Below are 19,200 nucleotides of genomic sequence, written 5' to 3'. Positions count from 1 at the left end.
ATAGTCACAAATACCATGGACACAGGAGCAGATGTCCTTAATATTCATATTAAATTTAACCAGTGGGACTTTATGGCTTTTGAATTATTACTTTGGTCCTACAAAAATCCACAATGCACTACTGTTTAAAAGTCTGTGGTCAGTAATATTTAAAGAAATTAACTTACAACACAAGAATGCATTAAAAAAAAAAAAAAATGCTATTATGAACAGTAAATAAGCATACTGGGAAAATTAATGAAGGACCACACAACACTGAAGAACGGATTAATGACGTTTTACCATCACAGGAATAAAATTACATCTTAAAATAGATTGGAAAAAAAACATTTCACAAAATTACTGATTTTACTGTATCTTCCGATCAAATAAATGCAGCCTTTGTGAGCAGAAGAAACTTCTTTCAAAATTATTAAAATTGCAAACTTTTAAACTGTATGGGGATGTGGTTACATCCTCTGATTATTTACATGTTTTGTTAAACCTAAAGTTTAGATTGCAGTTATTGAAATGTAAGCCAGTCAAAATGATCTGTTTAGATTGTAACTTCCCATCTACACTGGCAGTGAACAATGTTGCACAATAAAACCAGAACATGGTAATCAAGGAAACACTAAAGCTCGATTTAATCATACTAGTTTTGTCACGTCGCTCACTTTCAGTGTAGACCGTAAAACTGTCAGGCCGCTGGGTCTGATTAATCATGGGGTGCTCCATATCCCCGTCCGCTCCCACTCGGGTCCCTCTGGGCCAGGCACGTTGCACTGACTCAGGAACTGCTCTTGTCTGGCGCAGGGCCTGGACTGAAAACCCCACAGACCTGCCAGAAAGTTAGTCAGTCTTTTCCATCCAGACACACTGAACATGAGGGAATGCAGAGCGGATCTCTCCCTTTATCTTGGACGGTTTGACATTTTTATTATATTTGAAAACCTTCACCTCTGCTATAAAAAGTTAATAACTCCACCAACATGAACCAACGGTACTGAGGAGAAGACATTATTTCAGTACCAAGCAGTAAATATCCACGTCCATGTTCTCAAAAGGCTGTGTTTTTTGCCATCTAGTGGCCAAATGTTTTTTTCAGTCTGCTTGCTTAGCCCAAAACTTCACTCATATAGAGGAAACCTGTCCTGGGGATCCCCAACCACTGCACTGATTTAACACACCTGATTCAACTCATCAGCTTATCAGTAGAGTCTGCAAGACTTGAACTGGGTGTGTTCAATGAAGGGACATACAAATGATGTATCGAGGGGGTCCTAGGGACTGCTTCGAGAAACACTGCTTTAGATATATACAAAGCAACAAATTTTTTTGTTATTTTTACCAATAAAACTGTACGACTTTTCTATTTCCTTTCCATTTCAAATAAATAAATACATGGAATTGAATGTTATTACTGATACTGACAGAGCCAGCACTTTGTCTCAAAGACATTCACTTGACGCCACCAACTGACGTAATGACGCAACTACAGAAAGAGTCACACCAAATATGAAAATGCATGACATTTCTAGTCAAAAGAGATACTTCAGAACCAAGTATAGCATATTTGTTTTGAATACGGAAATCTCTACTCACACTTCTGAAATTCCTTGATTTCAAAGCTTTTCGTAACAGTGAGAATCCTGCTGATGATTACATTTAGAATACTTCCTTTACTACTAATTATTATTATTATATTAGAAAACATAATACATTTTGAAATGCATTCAGTTTAAAAACATTTTGGTAGAATTGGGTTCAGGATTTGTCGAGACATTTAAATTTGGACACAACTAGAATGCTCTCTCTTTATTTTTGTTTTTTTGCATGCAGATCCGACATGTGCTTCCATCTCACTCACCTCCTGCACCTGTCAATCCTGCCCTGTTTTCATCCTCCTCCACTGACTTTACTTAACCTGACAGCATTAAAGCAAATAGTATATGTATAGCTGTTAAATCAGTCAGGCCTCTGTCAATTAGCCTCCTAAAGATCACGTGCTGAGCTGATCAATCAATTGTCATCAAACTCGATTGCTTTGAACGATATAAACGTTAATGATTCGCGTTCATTTTATTGTACATTAAAAGCAACGATTTATCATATATGTCACAATAATAAAATGAAAATTAATTTCTTTTAAATCTAAAAAAGGACCTGTGTAAACCAGCATCCCAGCATCAAAACATAACTAACCAGCATATGCTTTTTTTTTTTTAAAATATATATAAATTTGACATTTCATAACCATATTAATTACATATCTCATAATTCTAATTTACATAAATTACAGAATTTAGACTTTATGTCTCATTCGTTTATCATGATTTGATTATTACCAACAAGGCATGATTTTTTTTCTTAGGTGGTCGATATGGCTTTAAGCCCTCAGAGGAACCATTTTAAATTGAAAAAAGCAATAGGGCCTATTATTCTATACTTTTATAAAAAATAAAAATGTCACAGAAAAGTCGCTTTCATCTACTATAATATCCTAAAATATAGTGGCCATTGATATACAAAGATGCTTTTTGGATCTAGCTACCAGACAGAATTTGGGATGTGAATTAAGGATAAAAGTTAGTCTAGGAATGAGAAATGATGATATGGGTTATGATTTTATGTAAACGGGCCATAATTCAATAACAAGCAAAGAACAGCCGTGTCTGAATCAGTGAAAGCGTGTTGGACTGTCTAGGAACCCAGACACACAAATCCTTTACTTTTGTCTCAGTATTGTACATTAGTTAATCTTAGTTTCCGCTTATAGGCCAAAGCTTCCTATTTCCACAGAATCAGGATCAAAAGCCTTTCTATGAATCACGTTTAGTTCAGATTTCTTTACTGATATCTCCATGCTGTGGTCCGGTCTTCAAAATGCAAAACTGGATACAAAACTGCTTTAAGATTAGCTAATCATGGTTCAATATAAGACTGTTTAGGTGCCTAGCACATTGTGCAATTGTGACTTTGGACACGTCTTGTTATAGTGGCAGAGACTGTTTAGCATAATCAGCCATGGAAAGCATTTTCTAATAGCTCCTTTCAGTGATCGCCTCTTTTTACATCACAGCAAATCCACATAAATCTGTGCACAACCATCTCAACTCAGCGTGTAGATTGTGTTTATTGCAGTATGCGGATGAGAGACTGTTTCATTTCTGTGTTTTACATCGAGAGATGACAGAAAATCAAAAGATACTGATGCAATGTTTTTCAAACACAAATGCACAAATCCTTCAGTGAAATGTTGCAGGGTTCAGAATACACTCAGTGCAAAATAAAAATAAATAAAATAAAATAATAAAAAAATGATAATAAAATAAAATAAATGATAAATGCAAAATATTAAACAAGTACGATTTCATATTGAACATAGCATTATATCTAAAACTTTCAACATTAACTAATATAAATAAATATTGTTTTACTAACATATCTACATTAAAATGTATTTGACCGATAATATAATTTATCTTCTTAATTATACTCTGCAAGAGCTTGTATAAGTCCGTAAAAGCACAGACTAATCGGAGTCAAGTTGCTTGAATTTGATGCTGATGAAGGACGATATAAAACATGGTATAAAAATGTCCACTGAATGTTCAGTAATGCTGCCACACTACCTCAAAAAATAGATTCATCAAATGACATCTAGATGAAATCACACATGACAGTGGATGTGAAAGTGTGCCTCTGGAATGCCACTGCACCTGTGGAAGCGGCTGGTCTTCACTCACACACACACACACACACACACACACACACACACACACACACACACACACACACACACACACACACACACACACACACACACACACACACACACACACACACACACACACACACACACACACACACACACACACACACACACACACACACACACACACACACACACACACACACACACACACACACACACACACACACACACACACACACACACACACACACACACACACACACACACACACACACACACACACACACACACACACACACACACACACACACACACACACACACACACACACACACACACACACAATCATCATGCTGTAACCAGGAACACTGTGAACTGATAATGTGTTATCCACAGGCAGTCATTATAGACACTGACCTACTGTATATAAAAGATTCATCCCAGGCCTCTAGGTGTATGATTGTGTTTCTATTCAAAGTTAGCACATTATTGTACAATGTATCTGGTTATGACAGTCAGAGAATGAGAGCTGAAGGTCACTGAGAAACTTTGCTTCATCCCATTATCACTGCACTGAATGTGAGGAATTCAAGAAGGTGCAGTCTTTGTTATCTGTCTCTTGTCACTTTTTCACAATTTCAAGCGCCTGGGTTATGAGTTCATGAAACTGAACCCGTGATATTTGTCTTTCCACTGAAGAGCCCTACAGTCAACATCATTGATGCCGTTTAATTACTTCATGTTCCTGGTTTTATCATGCATGGTTCATTAGTGTGTGTTATTCCAAGGAGAAAAACTGTTTATCAAAGTGTTATAATGTCACCAAGCCCTGATATTTCAACCTTTCACAATCCAATTTAAATGCATGCTTATAGTCATACTTAATCCAAAAATAAAAATGTGCTAAATGTTTCTCGTCCTCAAGCCATTGAAGATGTAGATGAGTATGTTTCTTCATCAGAACAAAGTCATAGTAGCTTTCAAATGTCAAATGTAGCTTTACATCACTTCAGTGAATGGGTGCCGTCAGAACGAGAGCCCAAACAGCCCAAAGCTGATAAAAACATCACAATAATTCATACCACTCAAGTCCATCAATTAACATCTTGAAAAGTTAAAAAGCTTTGTGTTTGTAATAAAACAAATCCATCAACACATTTTAACTTTAAACAGTCACTTCTGGCAAAGATACGAGTCAATAAATAACAATTATTCCAGGTAATAATGTTCCATCGCCTGTAGTCCTCTCATAATATGTCTGAATCAGGAGAGAAATATGAATCAGGAGAGAAATATGCACAGTTCAAGCTAATTTGTTTAGAAATGTTTAGAAACTGCTTTTAAACAGTGCTTGAACTGTGCATATTTCTCTCCTGATTCAGATGAGATTACTTTTCCAGTGCAAAATTATGGATAGAGGACTTGCATTTTAGCCAGAAGCAACAGTTCAAAATCTGAAGGTTAAAAAAGAAAATTATCTGATGGACTGGAGAGGCGTGGATTATTGTGATGTTTTTATCAGCTGTTTGGACTCTCATTCTGACGGCACCCATTCACTGCAGAGGATCCATTGGTGAACAAGTGATGTAATGCTCAGTTTTTCCAATTGTTCTGATGAAGAGGCAACTCATTTACTTATTTGATGAGCTGAGGGTGAGTAAATGTACATGTTTGGCTGAAATATTCCTTTGAAGCATATTAACTATGTATCCTGTTTCACCCAGAAATTAATCGCATAACCAAAGAAAAATAGCTTGTCATCATCAAATTCCAAGGTGAAATGTGGGCCAGAATTTGTTTCCCCCCTTTTGTTTCTAGAAATGACATGTTTTCAATCTCATACATCTCCATTTGTGTCTGAATGACATGTCTTGACAGTTTTTAATAACTGTTGCAGTAAATATGAGTCCCGCAGAATTAAAGCTGAATCTGCTGTTATTTTGTGGCTCGTCCTGATGACAGTGAAACAGAGCGCATGAGTTGCTTCCGCTGGCCTTTTGGGCATCGACGTAGAACAAAGTCATAGTTGGCTGATGTAGACATGGCATAATATACGTTGGCCTTTTTTGGAATATGCAACTCTATGACAAAAATATGCAAAATAATTATAAGCATCATTTTTGATAAACAACATAAGATTAACCTTACATTCATAGATTTAATTTAAAATATGGGTTTCTGAAATTCCTCTAATTTAATAAATGACACATTTTATTGGTTTAAATGAGTTTTCAGTACCTCTGTCTTGGGCCAGAACTTGTACAAGGGTGAAGTCCTGCTCACTAACATCCTCCAGGTTGTGTTTTTGCAGAGCTCTCTGGATCACCTGGGCCGTCTTATCCTGACTGGTCAACTGTGCAAGAAATCATGGGGCAAAAAAACAGCATAAAAGACAGTTGAGAAAGAACAGAAAGCATCCAGTTTTTGACAAATATTTACAGAAATTCAGAAGTGAAAGAGATATCCCACAATCTTGCGTAGCTGATGTTCAACAGAGGAGGATATGAATATTTACTCAAAGAATAGGTTTTGAATAATGATCTTCACTGAATCGTGTGAATAGTTAGATTTATATTTAACAAACAATGATGAGGATGATGATGTAGAAGCAAATAAAGAGGGAATATCTCATTTTAAAACACTTACAAAACCAGGTCACAGTGTTTGAAACATATAAATCTTTTATACTTCGATCCATATCAATATGTTACTGGCCAGTTCTTGCATTAATTTGATCATTTTTATTATATATTTACATTTAATACAAAAAATTATAATTATACAATTATATATCAAACTAGTCAGATATCAGAGATGCAGGAATTATTCATTATTACTTTTAATAATATAACATCATTATTATTAATTCATTCCATTATTAGTTTCATTAATTGTGTATGTATATACATGTACTATTAAAATTATATGTCAAACCAAAATGATGCTAGAGATGCAAGAATACATGATCATTATTATTGTCATAATTATTATTTGCAAAATTTGTGTATATATATATATATATATATATATATATATATATATATATATATATATATATATATATATATATATATATATATATATATATATATATATATATATATATATATATAGATGCTGTACAATATGTATTATTACATGTATTGTACAATATCTATAGTTAGTTAGCACTTATTAAATGAGAAACGCTGTCCCTGTCTCTTACTCACCAGGATGCTCTTGTACATGTTTCCATTGTTGCAGAACTCCACGCTGACCCTGATGATGCACGAGTCGTCCACCTGTCTGTTGTAGAAGGGCAGGGAGGTCATGGAGACGGAGCGCTTGTGGGCCGAGACCAGGTGAGGGTCAGCTGACGCTGGAGAGGAGGAGGAGGAGGAGGAAGATGGATTCAGGTTGAGGTCCTGCTGAGAGCTGGAGGATGAACTGGACATGGTGGAGGAATCAGGAGAGGAAGACGAGGGAAACGCCTCCGTGTTCGGACCACAGCTGGACAGAGACTGGAGAGGAGACAACATTTAACAAAGCACCATCAGCAGGCACCATCACATTCATTTTCAAGTGTGAAGCACCAGTTCAGTACTGCTACAAATAGATTTGGATGATTAGATATAGATAAAAACAATACCAGGTGACTTAACTTTGTGAGGGGTTAATGTAGAGTTGAACTGTCATTATAATAACTGAATGATAAAATAACATCAATTTTGTTCTGAGCTTAAATTATTTGATTATGCAAGAAGAATGAAAGCATATGGATCTAGCTACATAGAAAATAGAGGATGCTGCTGAATGTATTGAAGGTTATGGGTTCAATCTTGTTAAAATGTAGCCTCAATGCATACAGCATGAATGTAATGTCGCGAAAGAGCATTACACATTTTATTAAAACTTAACAACAGCTTCAAACGATGGAAGCAATTAGGACAAAAAATGTCAAGAATTTGAGACATATAAGCGCTGACGTCCGTCTGTCCCTGAATACGGTGCAGAGAGCATGACTCCTGACACAAAGCACGCTTTTTAATGCTGTGCTTGAGTCATGGCAGCGCCGTAAACATGAGCGGGGGGATATTAAAAACAAGGACAGAAGCTTCAGTAATGATGTCAGAGTCCTTAGAAGTGAACAGTGATAATATCTCGATGACCTTTAACAACATACAATAGCTCTTATGCTCACCAAGGCATTTGCTTGATCAAAAACACAGTAAAAACTGTAATATTGTGGAACATTAGCACAATTGAAAAGAGCTCTATTTGAATATATTTAAAATGTAATTTATTCCTGTGATCAAAGCTGAATATCCAGCATCATTACTCCTTTCTTCAGTGTTGCATGATCCTTCAGAAATCATTCTGATATGCTGATTTTTCTGCTCAAGAAACGTTCATCCATATCTAAATATGAAAAGAGGTGTATTTATATAGTCCGTTTTTATACGAATAAAAAAGTGAACGTACCGATGATATTAAAGACGCTGATTGAGCAGCAGATATTTCCTCAATTTGGACACACTGATCTGATCTGCGCTCTTTCTGGACCCCTCGTTCCCTGAAATGAGCCTGCAACAGATTTCTCTTCTGTTATGTTTATAAAAGCTTGCAGCTGACAGGACAGTTGCAGAAAACGTGGTTTAATCTGAAGTTGTACTCACGATGAGAGCTTTTTGGCCAGAGTTCGGTGACTCCAACCGCTGTTGGATGGAGAAGTGTCATGAGACGTCTCCAGCTGTCTGGAAGATTCATAACTGAGGACAGGGAGACATAAGCACAATTAAAATCTAGGAAAAGGAGTAATGTCATGCCAGATCTTGGAGGGGATCTCTTCAAAGTTATACAATTATTTTTGTAAAACTTCAGGTTGTAAAATACTTCAACTTCAGATTTCCATTCTTTTTGATTCATTTACTTATCTTCTTAACTTTTTTATATTTGAAATATATTATATTTGTATTTGTTTTTTTCTGTTATATAGGATTACACTTAATTCTGTTGTTTTTCACTTGTTTTTGTTTATATTTATATTACGAATTATATCATATTTATTGTAGTCTCACCTCTCCTGATCCGACAGCAGTTTCTGACTCTGTAGCCAGGCAGCGATCTGAGGATGATGGGGTAAAACATACTGGGAACACAAGGCCTGCAGCTGACGGATCTGCTTTAAAATCTCATATTCCTGCAAAACAGTGGGAGCAATTCCCATGAAACGAAGAGGCAAAGCAGCAACACAGAGCAGAAGATTAAAGAGGAATACAAGGAACAAAGCCCTGACTGTTACGTAACACACCCTGCACAAATAATCAGTCATGAGATTAATATCAGTGTGCGCCTTCAGAAAAAGAGAGTGCTCTGTAAACATTAGGCTCTCTCTACAGCGCCGACGTCAAACCGCCGCTTTACAGAGGACTTCATTTTTGTTCAGAGGACTTCATTTTTGTTCAGAAGGGGCTGTTTAAGATCACACCAAATCTATAGCAACAACAACATCTGGACAAAAACGGCTCGCTTTGGGTACATTTAATTAGACAGTCAAGAAGATAAACAAAGAGAAGTACTCACCCGTCTCCTCTTTTCAAAATTAATGAGGCCACCCTGTTAGTATTAACAGAAATAAATCAAAATGACAATTCTGCATGTGCATCCAAATAAAAAAAAATGTACATTTTCAAAAAAAAACTAATATATATATATAAATTTAAATAAATGTAAAATAAATAAATAAATTTATGCATTTAGCAGACGCTTTTATCCAAAGCGACTGATAGTGCATAGTGCATTCAGGCTATCAATTTTTACCTATCATGTGTTCCCGGGGAATCGAACCCCCAACCTTGCCTACCAATTGAGCTACAAGAACACTACACACACACACACACACAGAAGTTTTTAAGTGGCTGCAAGGTAGCTACTGTGGTGCTGATTTTAGTGCCCAATTATGTGCCTGCTATAGTGTTTGGGGTGTTTTTAGGGCAATCTGTGCTAGTGTATAGTTACTAGGAAGTTGCTAGGTGTTTGCTAAGCAATGCAAATGTAATATGTTGCATGAGGATCAATAATAAGTCATTTCTAAGCAAACATGCTTCTGAGTCCAGCCTCACCTCCACAGTGTCCGGCAGGGCAGTGTCCAGCATGGTCAGTACTGTAAGGTATGTCCCCAGATAAGGAACCGTCCCTCCAGCTGAGCTCTGTCAGAAATCACTCTGCTGTTAATCACCTGAACAGCATCACTCAAAATCACTGATTATTCAACAGAAAAAGAGTGCCGTCTGTCATCATCTTTACCATCTGTTTCGCTAGAGGGCATCTCTTGGATGTTTTTGTGGTAGTGTTATCCATCTCAGTTTGACTCCCATCCTAAAATATGTGAGAAATAGCATGTAGTCAAGCTAAGAGATGACTCTCTAATAATTACAGAAATACATAGCATAAAAAAACACTAGTGTGTGTAAAACAGTCTAAACTGAGGCCTTTGTTTTTTGGTCAATCATTATAAGAACGATGCTTTCATGTGAGCTCTGAGATCAGGTCATTGAACTCTGAGATTAATCTCAGCACACTCTGGTCGAACAGACAAACATCACCTGTGTCTCAGTCCATAATATCATAAGTGGATTAAGAGAGAAAAGAACTCCAAATGTGAGATCACTTGAAATTTCAAAAGAACACTAAATTAAATTCACATGTAGCTTGAACTGATTTCAAAACCCTGTTAAAAACAGCAAAGTCTATTCAAGGCATATTGATTATCATGATCTTTTCATCAAGTAGCACAATGTCCCAGTGCTGTTATTGTTAACAAAATCTATTCGATTTTATTAGTTTATATTAAAAACTTGGAAATGTTGCCTTGTGAACCAATTAAAGTAATAGGTTTAAGCTGAAGTACTCAAATTATTAAACTAAAATTTAAATAACTAATATATATATATATATATATATATAACACTAATGAGACTGACAAATGCGCATTACAAAATTACTAATAATTTAATTAAAATAAAAACTAAAAATGTAAAAATGAAAGCTAATTCAAAATTGTTTAAAATATTAATAAAAATATTACTAAAACCTATGATAGTATATAAATAATACTGAAATAACACTGATGTGTTCATGTAGCTTACATCCTCAAAGATTTCTCGGCTGGTCAGCACACAGTTCTCCTCATCTGGGAACGTTTCACACAGGCTCTTAAAGACAGACATGGCCTCTCTGGAGAGACAGAATCAGAGGTTTACAACAAAATATGGCTTAACCATAATGTTTTCCACTAGTGGCTCAGGTTTTCCAATATTTTTTTCATAATTCTGTAACATATAATAGCGACTCCCCAACACTATATGAGACTATAGTGACTATAAAAGCCCGTAACATTTGAGTATCTGTACCTGCTGACAGCAGCCCATGTCTTCCTTAGTCTATAGATGGGGTTGGACTGAAGGGCAGACAAAATGGCTTTAAGAGAAGAGAAGTTCTTCAGCTCTCTGCACACCTGCGTGAAAGGAAAAGTCATTCTATAACACAATTTTTCACATGGTCTTTGAAAGAGTCTTTAAAGAAAAAGACTAAATAATCTGACAGGGATAGCACTAGAGTGACTTTGAAACACTGAAGATCATTTAAACCTGTCTCTAAACAGAGCGAACCTGTGCAATCCGAACCCATTTCTCAATGACCCTGGCTCTTTGTGTGACCGACGTCGAGGAACGAAGCAGAGAAGTGATGACCCAGTTGGTGACTGCATTGAACTGGGCGATGGTGGCCCAAATAGTGGGCGAGAGGTTCTCCTTCTTGTCCCGTTGAGACCACACACAGCCCAGACACTGGAAAGGGACCACCTTCATAAACAGTTCCTACAACATCAGAAACACCAGCATTACAGGTGAACATGAGGAGTCGCACAGAAGCAAACAATCAAAACTTGCACTCACAGCGTCCATCCGCGTGAGCTGTTCAGCGACATCCGTAACGGAGAGACCCATGAAATCCACCAGGTTATCTGACTCATAGTCTCTCACTCCTTTATTCAAGGCTGATTCTTCTATTTGCTCAACTGGACCACCTGCCACAACATCTGGATGCACAAAAGACAGATGAATCATGGTTACACTGATTCAAAGGGCTAAATGTTGATCTACACAAACAATAGATTACCCAACAATGACCTTCAGCCTGGAAGTTCTTGAGGAGCACTTCATAGTGCTTGGCCAGGGGGAAGAGAGCAGGGTGTCCTCTCAGCTGTAAGCACATGAGACGCAGGGACGAGTGCATGGGCGCATCCCTAAAATCATCACTGTACTCCTCCAACCACATCTGGAGCACAGTCCACAAAGAGCTGCGAGGAAACCAGGAAAGAAGCAAATATTGAAGCTGTATTACAGAAACCGTTTTATAGAAACTGCACAAATTCACAGCACGACAGACCCACAGTGTTTTATAGAATTATATATATGCATTTAAAATATACTGTATAACCTATATGACGTATGTGTATAATACACAATTCAGCTTTGTAAATCAGCAATGACTGTTTAGTATACTGCACATTAAAGGTTAAATGTGACAAAAATCATATTATCAGAGTATATTTATACCTGTTAGGGTAATTGGTGCTGTCAAGCTCAGAGGCAAGGTTGTCCCTATTAGGAAAAAATGAAAAAGTACAGTACTTTACAAATACTATTTATTTATAAACATTACCTTATAAACATTGTTTCATTATTTAAAGACATCTTGTTATAAACCGTCTCGATAAAACGGTGTAAAAAGAGACAGTAGCTATCAAACCTTTATATTTTACATGTTCAAGATTGACATTGATGCAGAGCTCCGTAAAACCTTTATTTATTAGTTACCTGCATTGTTTTCCAGTAAAAATATCTAAAAGACGCAAATGAAATAAATGCAGAAAGTGTGATAAATAAAAATAGTGCAATAAATAAAAGAGTTGCGCAACAAATAAATACATAAATACACAAATAAAGTACAAAAAAATGAATATAGTGCAATAAATAAATACAAAGTAGTACAATAGATAATTTTAATTAGGTTTATATAGTATTGGTTTAACATTTTTTAAACTTTAAAAGTGATACGAGTTGTGTTTTCAGACAAGTCTGTCATATTCTGTCATTTGTCTGGCTGATTTAAGGAAGAGGCTTTTACAAACCAAGCGTTAAATCTAATAATTAATATATTCAGGTCTTCTTCGACCTCATAAAGAAGTTTATAAAGCCATGAACCTTCAGAGATGACCAATGGAAACAGAGTTCAAGGAAGTGGTCAGTGATGAAGTATCTTAATAATGTAGGGAAAAAACAGCACTCACAAACTAAAGATAAGCAAATGCAGCTGGCCATCACAAACCCACATTTGCATGTGCACACATCTAAACACACACCTCTGGAGGAGCATCTCGATGAGTTTGTTGGAGCTGGTGAAGGTGCGATACGTGGACAGCAGTATCCTGCCGTAGTCTTGCTCCTGACAGCAGGGGTCCAGAAGGTGAGAGACCAGTTTGTCCAGTGTTGCCGCTTTTAACCTGCGTACTTTACATGTTCGGTACTGAACGAAAGCCTCTGTGGGACCGTCCGACTGCTGGACCGGCTCTCTGCGCAGGGTGATCCCAAACACCGCCCCGTCTTCATGCTCCTCACCCCATTCCTGAACAGGCTCCTTCACCACAGATACAAAAAACATTACTAAAAATAATACTGTAGAGATGAAAAACATTACTACTACCACTACCAATACTGTAGAAATAATAGGCTTCTGTACAGTAGTTCACCAAACAAATTTATGTTACAATGTAGAAATCAGTTGCGCTGCTAAACATTTTTGTACATTTATACATTTCTTTCTGCTTTAAAAGACTAATAAAAGCCACAAAATAACAGCATTTATTTAGAAATATTTTTGCAACATTATACATGTCTTTACCATCCATACCAACACCTTTTAATCCATTTAATGCATTCTTGCAGGATAAAAAAATATCCATAAATAAATAAATAAATAAATCTTACCGACCCTAAACTTTAATGTATTCTTAAATTTGTAAACATTTTAAAATGTTCATATTACATACATTTGAGTTAAGCAAGAGAGCTTAATGCAAACTATAGCATAGCACCTAAATAGACGAGCTATATTCTAAATCAAATACTATCAACCAAACACACTACCCATAATGCACTATTTGTATAACAACACTGGGGACCAGCCTGTCAGCTAAAAACAGCATGGATTTGCAAACCACAGACATGAGGACAAAGAGTCATTCTGACGAGCAGCTGATGTGACTGTAACATTAGGACAAGTCCACACACACACATGCTGCTGAGTGTGGGTTATATGCTCACCGTAAACTACTATTATGAGCTGCTGTGACACTCAAAACTATCAATTATCACCCATCATTACAGAGTTAAAAGGATAAACAAGATGAGAGCTGAAGATGTGACAACACAGGCGAGCAAAACAAGAGACTACTGTTCAAATCCAAAGTGCTTAAAATAAGAAAAAGGAATAATTGCAGTCGCTAGTTTGTTTTGGGTGGCCAGCAAAGTTTAATACTCTTGTTTTTAAGGCTGTGGCTATTTGAAACAGCATGTCTGCCTCGTGACTACAGCTATTGTCACTCACAATCTGAATATAACATGAGTTTTTCCTTATGAATAAACCAAATGAAATGTCTTTTGATTTATAGCACTGAACAAACACTACAGCTAATGAGAAGCTGTCCACAGCTCAAGAGGAACAGCACTTCTGTTCAAAGGACATGCACCTGGGACCTTGTGTTTTCAGCCTGCGATGCTAAACATATCATTATATATAAAAAAAAAAACATACCATTAAAGCTGCATAATATGATAAGCACAATGATTTTGTCTCTCAAAACCTTTTAAAACCATTTATATTTTGTCTTTTTTCAAAAACATTCCTATTCTCAGTGCTCTTTCAGCTCTATATCTCCTCTAAACCACACGTTACTGTAGACACATTCATAACATTTTTCACTCGATCACACGAGGTCATGGTCATCTGCCATCAGATAGCAAGACACTAGAGAAACTGGCTTTTATTCAAGGACCAGCAAAAGAATAACGTCAGCTCTCTGATGCTCAACAAACAGTCCAGGCCATGTGTGTTGTCAGTAAAGCACAGAACTGGCACAATAATTTTTCCCCTCAACAAAATAAGCTGTTCAACAAAAGCTGAACTGGAAGTGCTGCTGACTAGGTCATTTACTTTGGCTTAACGTCTGTTGCCCACATTCACCAGGCCAAATCTCACAGCAGGCAAAATAGAGGCACGGGACACACAACACTGGGCACAAACTGCTGGCTGCTGTTGATTAGTTAGAATGAAAACAGGTTTTATGTCAAATGTTTAAAAAAAAATGTTATATTGCAATGCGTCTTAAAAATACACAGTATAGTCTATACGCAGTGTTGGGGAGTAACTAGTTACATGTAACGGCGTTACGTAATTTAATTACAAAATTATTGTAACTGTAATTAGTTACAGTTACTACGAAAAAATGAGTAATTAAATTACAGTTACTTATGAAATTTTTAACGATTACAAAGGGGATTACATTTGAATGTTTACACGCATCCACATACAGATTTAACTGATTTATTTCCCAAATTGCACTGACTATTCTGAGACATACCGCCCTAATAATTTCCGGGATGCGGAAATACAGTCTGGTTCGTAGAATCCAGTCATAAAAATGAAATGCCTAACGCGGACGGAATATGCCACATTTTGGATGACTAAATCAAAAGTAGGTCAGTACACTTGAATCAAAACATGACATGGACTAGTGTCTGTGAATATTAAGCCACAAAAATGCAATATATGACTTGCACATTCTGCGTGTCTGTGGAAATCAGGCGCGGACTGGACACCGGGAGAACCGGGACAATTCCCGGTGGCCTGGCAGCCGATTTTGCCCCACTATTTAATATCATTATTGTATAATTGCCTGCCGAATGTTCTAAAGCGATCATTTGCGAATCCGCCATTTGATAATTAAATCTCTAATAAGTCATGAATTGTTAGTCATGACTCGCGCGCTCTCCGCGCCTCCGCCAAACGGTTTGGATCAGACTCAGAGTAATCAATGCGAGAGAGAGAGAGCGAGAGAGAGAGAGAGGACTCTCTCTCTCTCCTGAGCAGAACTCCTGTTCAGGGTTTCAGGTCAGTTTCATCTGTAAAGATGCTTTTTCGTCTTTGTTTTTTTTATTTATTTAATCAAGCAGCAGCACGTTGCTCATCAGTCATCACTCAAAATACTATATAAAGGACATCATTATTATCTGTTGTAATGTTACAGTAGTAATTTAGCGGGAAAAAAAATCAGATTTTTTTATAGGTTTAGGGGGAGCTACGACAGACAACAAAACAACCCTTACGAAAATTAACATTTTAATGTTTATCTATAAATCAAGAGAAAATGGTTACTATTGTTTAACTGTGATAACCAAAAATTTAAAATTATTTTACAAATGCATTTATTTAAAAATAAATACAAATCAATTTGCAAAAAAAAAAAAAAAAAAAAATTAAACAAGGTTATTTTACTTTTATATAGGCTAATAAAATCATGGTTAATTTTTGTAAGGGAAAAATATGACTCGTGTACAGTATTAGGATTTTTCTATAAAGATATTGTAGTATTGTAGAGTATTGTATTGTAAAGTATAGTTTTGTTCAATCTTGAGTATTAAAGTCATGAGAGAGATGGATAACAGGGCAAAATAAAGAGACTGAAGAGAAAAATGGAAGTTAAGGTGCAGTTCAGGAGAGAACTTTTAATTATTTTGCATGTCCCCAAATTAAAGATTTAAAATAGATAAAAATCGTTAGATAAACGATTATAGAAATAGATAAAATAAAAAATAGTTTGGTCCATGAATTTGTTTGTATGAGTTTGAATTTTCCAGTCTGAATTTTTTTCCATGGTTTTTTTCCATGGTTTTTATTTCCAAAGACATGGTTTCATTTACTACACATAGGCCTACTGAAGCTCGCAGTGTTTTCAACCCCTGCCGCCTCAATATAGGAGTAAACGAGCACATAAACACAATTTCTAGAACTGCTCTGTGTCACTTCATGTGCATTTTACTTATTTTGAGAAAACTATCATCATATACAAAGAGACAGCAAAAACACCAATGTTTAGGAGTTTATTACACAGAATACGTCACATGCTTATTAGATAACTGTATTTAAGTTGATGTATATGCTTTTATTTATTATTCTTTAATTTTCACAAATTTAGAAAAGTAATCAAAAAGTACTCAAAAGTAATTAGTTACATTACTTTAATAAAGTAATTGAAAAAGTTACACTACTATTACATTTTAAACAGGGTAACTTGTAATCTGTAACCTATTACATTTCCAAAGTAACCTTCCCAACACTGTCTATACGATACACCCAGTATTATACTCTCTCTCTCTCTCTCTCTCTCTCTCTCTCTCTCTATATATATATATATATATATATATATATTTAAAATAATTTAAATGCACTATGGTCTATTGAAACAAACAAACAAATGAATTAATTAATTAAATTTAACTATGTAAAGTGCAAGCCAGAGACAATAGGGAAAAAATTTCAATAAATTAATTGCATAAAATTACAACATATATTTTTTTTAATGTAACTTTTTTTTTCTTTTTTGTGATTGTGATAATGATTCTGCATTATTACTGGTATATGCAATGGCAAAACGCACGTTCTGAACTTGGCAAATGTCTATTGTTCATCTATGTATGAAATAGTTTGTTTTGCTTTTGTCATTGTAAAGTGATCTTGAGCTTTGGAAAGGCGCTACACAAATTAAACTTATTATTATAATTATAATTATTATTATTAAACTTATAATCTAATACATTTAATGTGGTTTTATGCAATATAATATAAGAATATTAATGCAGTTTTATGTTGCAATATGTATAATATATTTTTCTATGTTTATGTAAAACTACATAAGCACTCACATAGCCTATACAAAAATATACTGACAAAAATTATTCACTTTTGCAAAACATATTCACTTTATACAATATAATTTGACCAACCCACTTCTAAAGAAGAAGAAAAAAAAAAACATTTGTGGAATTTATAGCTTTTGTGACAACTTGCCCCAACGAGATCTGATTTATGACAATATATTTGAGCACAGTAACGTCAAGCCCCTCTCTCTGACCCACATTGAACGGCCTCGTCTGTCAGCACTGATGTATATCTGTCAGATGCTGGGACAGCACATTTTCTGAACACGATCTCTTACTCTATTTAAAGAGCATTCAGGCAACAGCAACACACTGCATTCGACACAACTCAATACATAACACACTTCCATTACGCGCAACTATAAATTAGCCTATACGTGTTATTAAAAAACAGACATCAGAAATAAATAATGCATTGTCTTACCATTGTCAACTCCCATTTTCCCATTTCTGCGAGGATGCTTTTATCATATAATCCTTCCCATCCTCATAAATAACCATAAAAGCCGGGAAAAACTCAGTTGCCTTGTAGAGAATTAAACCATTTCGCTAGAAAATAAACATTTTGAGGTTTGCATATAACATTAAAGTCATTACGCTGTTTAGAACATCTTACAGCTGCATATAAAACAACCTTTTTGAATAATAAGCAATTATCATGGATATAAAATGAAACTATTTTACAGTATAAATTCTGTGTAACTATCAGCTCGCCTGTAAAACACGCATCATGGTAGAAAACCTTTGCTTTGAGGCAGACGGATCGCACTAATGTGTCGTTTCACCTGCGCTCATAAGGGCATCATAAAGTGGGAGGGGTTAAAGAAGGAAACATCTCACCATTTACACTGTAAGCGAAGACACGAAGCTACGACGTTGATATTATATTCAATAAGCAATATGCGAATAATTTAATAACTTTATATAGAGTTTTTGACTGTTGAGCTTCATTTTTAGCGCAAGCCATGGCTCTGTCAAACTGAACTTTAATCTGAAATAAAAATAAAAAATAAAATAAAAAACAAGAGGCTTTGATATGCTCCTCAGGTTTTTTTTTTACATTTACAAACGTAAAATGAAGTTATACATAACCTTACTTTCATAGATTTTGTAGGTGTTCTATTGATGTACCTCTAATGTTAATAATAGCCTATTAGGGGCTATTATCATATGTGAGGTTCTTCTAGACTAACTATTTTTGATCTGAACGAAACGTGCATTCATGAAAAAGTTACTTATAAATAAATAAGTAAATATTATACCACTTCTTGTGCCATTTTCCCCCCTAATATTAACATTACATATATACAGTATATATTAATTAATAATGCAGTTGCTGTCAATGCCATAATTCTCGAACATTATGGCATTGACTGAAACTGCATAATTAATTAATATATATTAGATATATAAATAGCCCATACTGTATATATGTAATCTATCTATCTATCCATCCATCCATAAAAT

General features: G+C 35.5%; 1 protein-coding gene and 1 long non-coding RNA gene across 3 annotated transcripts; both read right to left on the bottom strand.

Annotated features, from left to right (window-relative positions):
- Positions 1–3,087: 3,087 nt before the first annotated feature.
- On the bottom strand, positions 3,088–4,665 carry LOC132125220 (uncharacterized). Of its 2 annotated transcripts, none has more exons than XR_009426878.1 (2): positions 4,009–4,665; positions 3,088–3,718 (listed from the first exon to the last, which is right to left on the bottom strand). It is a non-coding gene; the product is annotated as an uncharacterized LOC132125220 (long non-coding RNA). The 2 variants fall into 2 exon arrangements; XR_009426881.1 differs by having other exon boundaries at positions 4,013–4,665.
- Positions 4,666–5,503: 838 nt separating this feature from the next.
- Positions 5,504–18,486, bottom strand: LOC132152184 (ral guanine nucleotide dissociation stimulator-like 1). Its single transcript, XM_059560966.1, has 17 exons — positions 18,158–18,486; positions 13,101–13,375; positions 12,295–12,339; positions 11,866–12,035; positions 11,632–11,774; positions 11,347–11,553; positions 11,089–11,192; positions 10,825–10,912; positions 9,983–10,054; positions 9,799–9,885; positions 9,260–9,292; positions 8,755–8,876; positions 8,353–8,445; positions 8,207–8,260; positions 6,907–7,198; positions 5,936–6,050; positions 5,504–5,778 (listed from the first exon to the last, which is right to left on the bottom strand). The coding sequence occupies exons 1-17, from the start codon at positions 18,179–18,181 to the stop codon at positions 5,633–5,635; spliced, it is 2,070 nt and encodes a 689-aa protein (XP_059416949.1). The 5' UTR covers positions 18,182–18,486; the 3' UTR covers positions 5,504–5,632.
- Positions 18,487–19,200: the final 714 nt, after the last annotated feature.

Source organism: Carassius carassius, chromosome 1 (assembly GCF_963082965.1).
Source record: "Carassius carassius chromosome 1, fCarCar2.1, whole genome shotgun sequence".
NCBI classification, from domain to species: Eukaryota; Metazoa; Chordata; class Actinopteri; order Cypriniformes; family Cyprinidae; genus Carassius; species Carassius carassius.
This window is presented reverse-complemented; position numbering and strand designations above follow the sequence as displayed.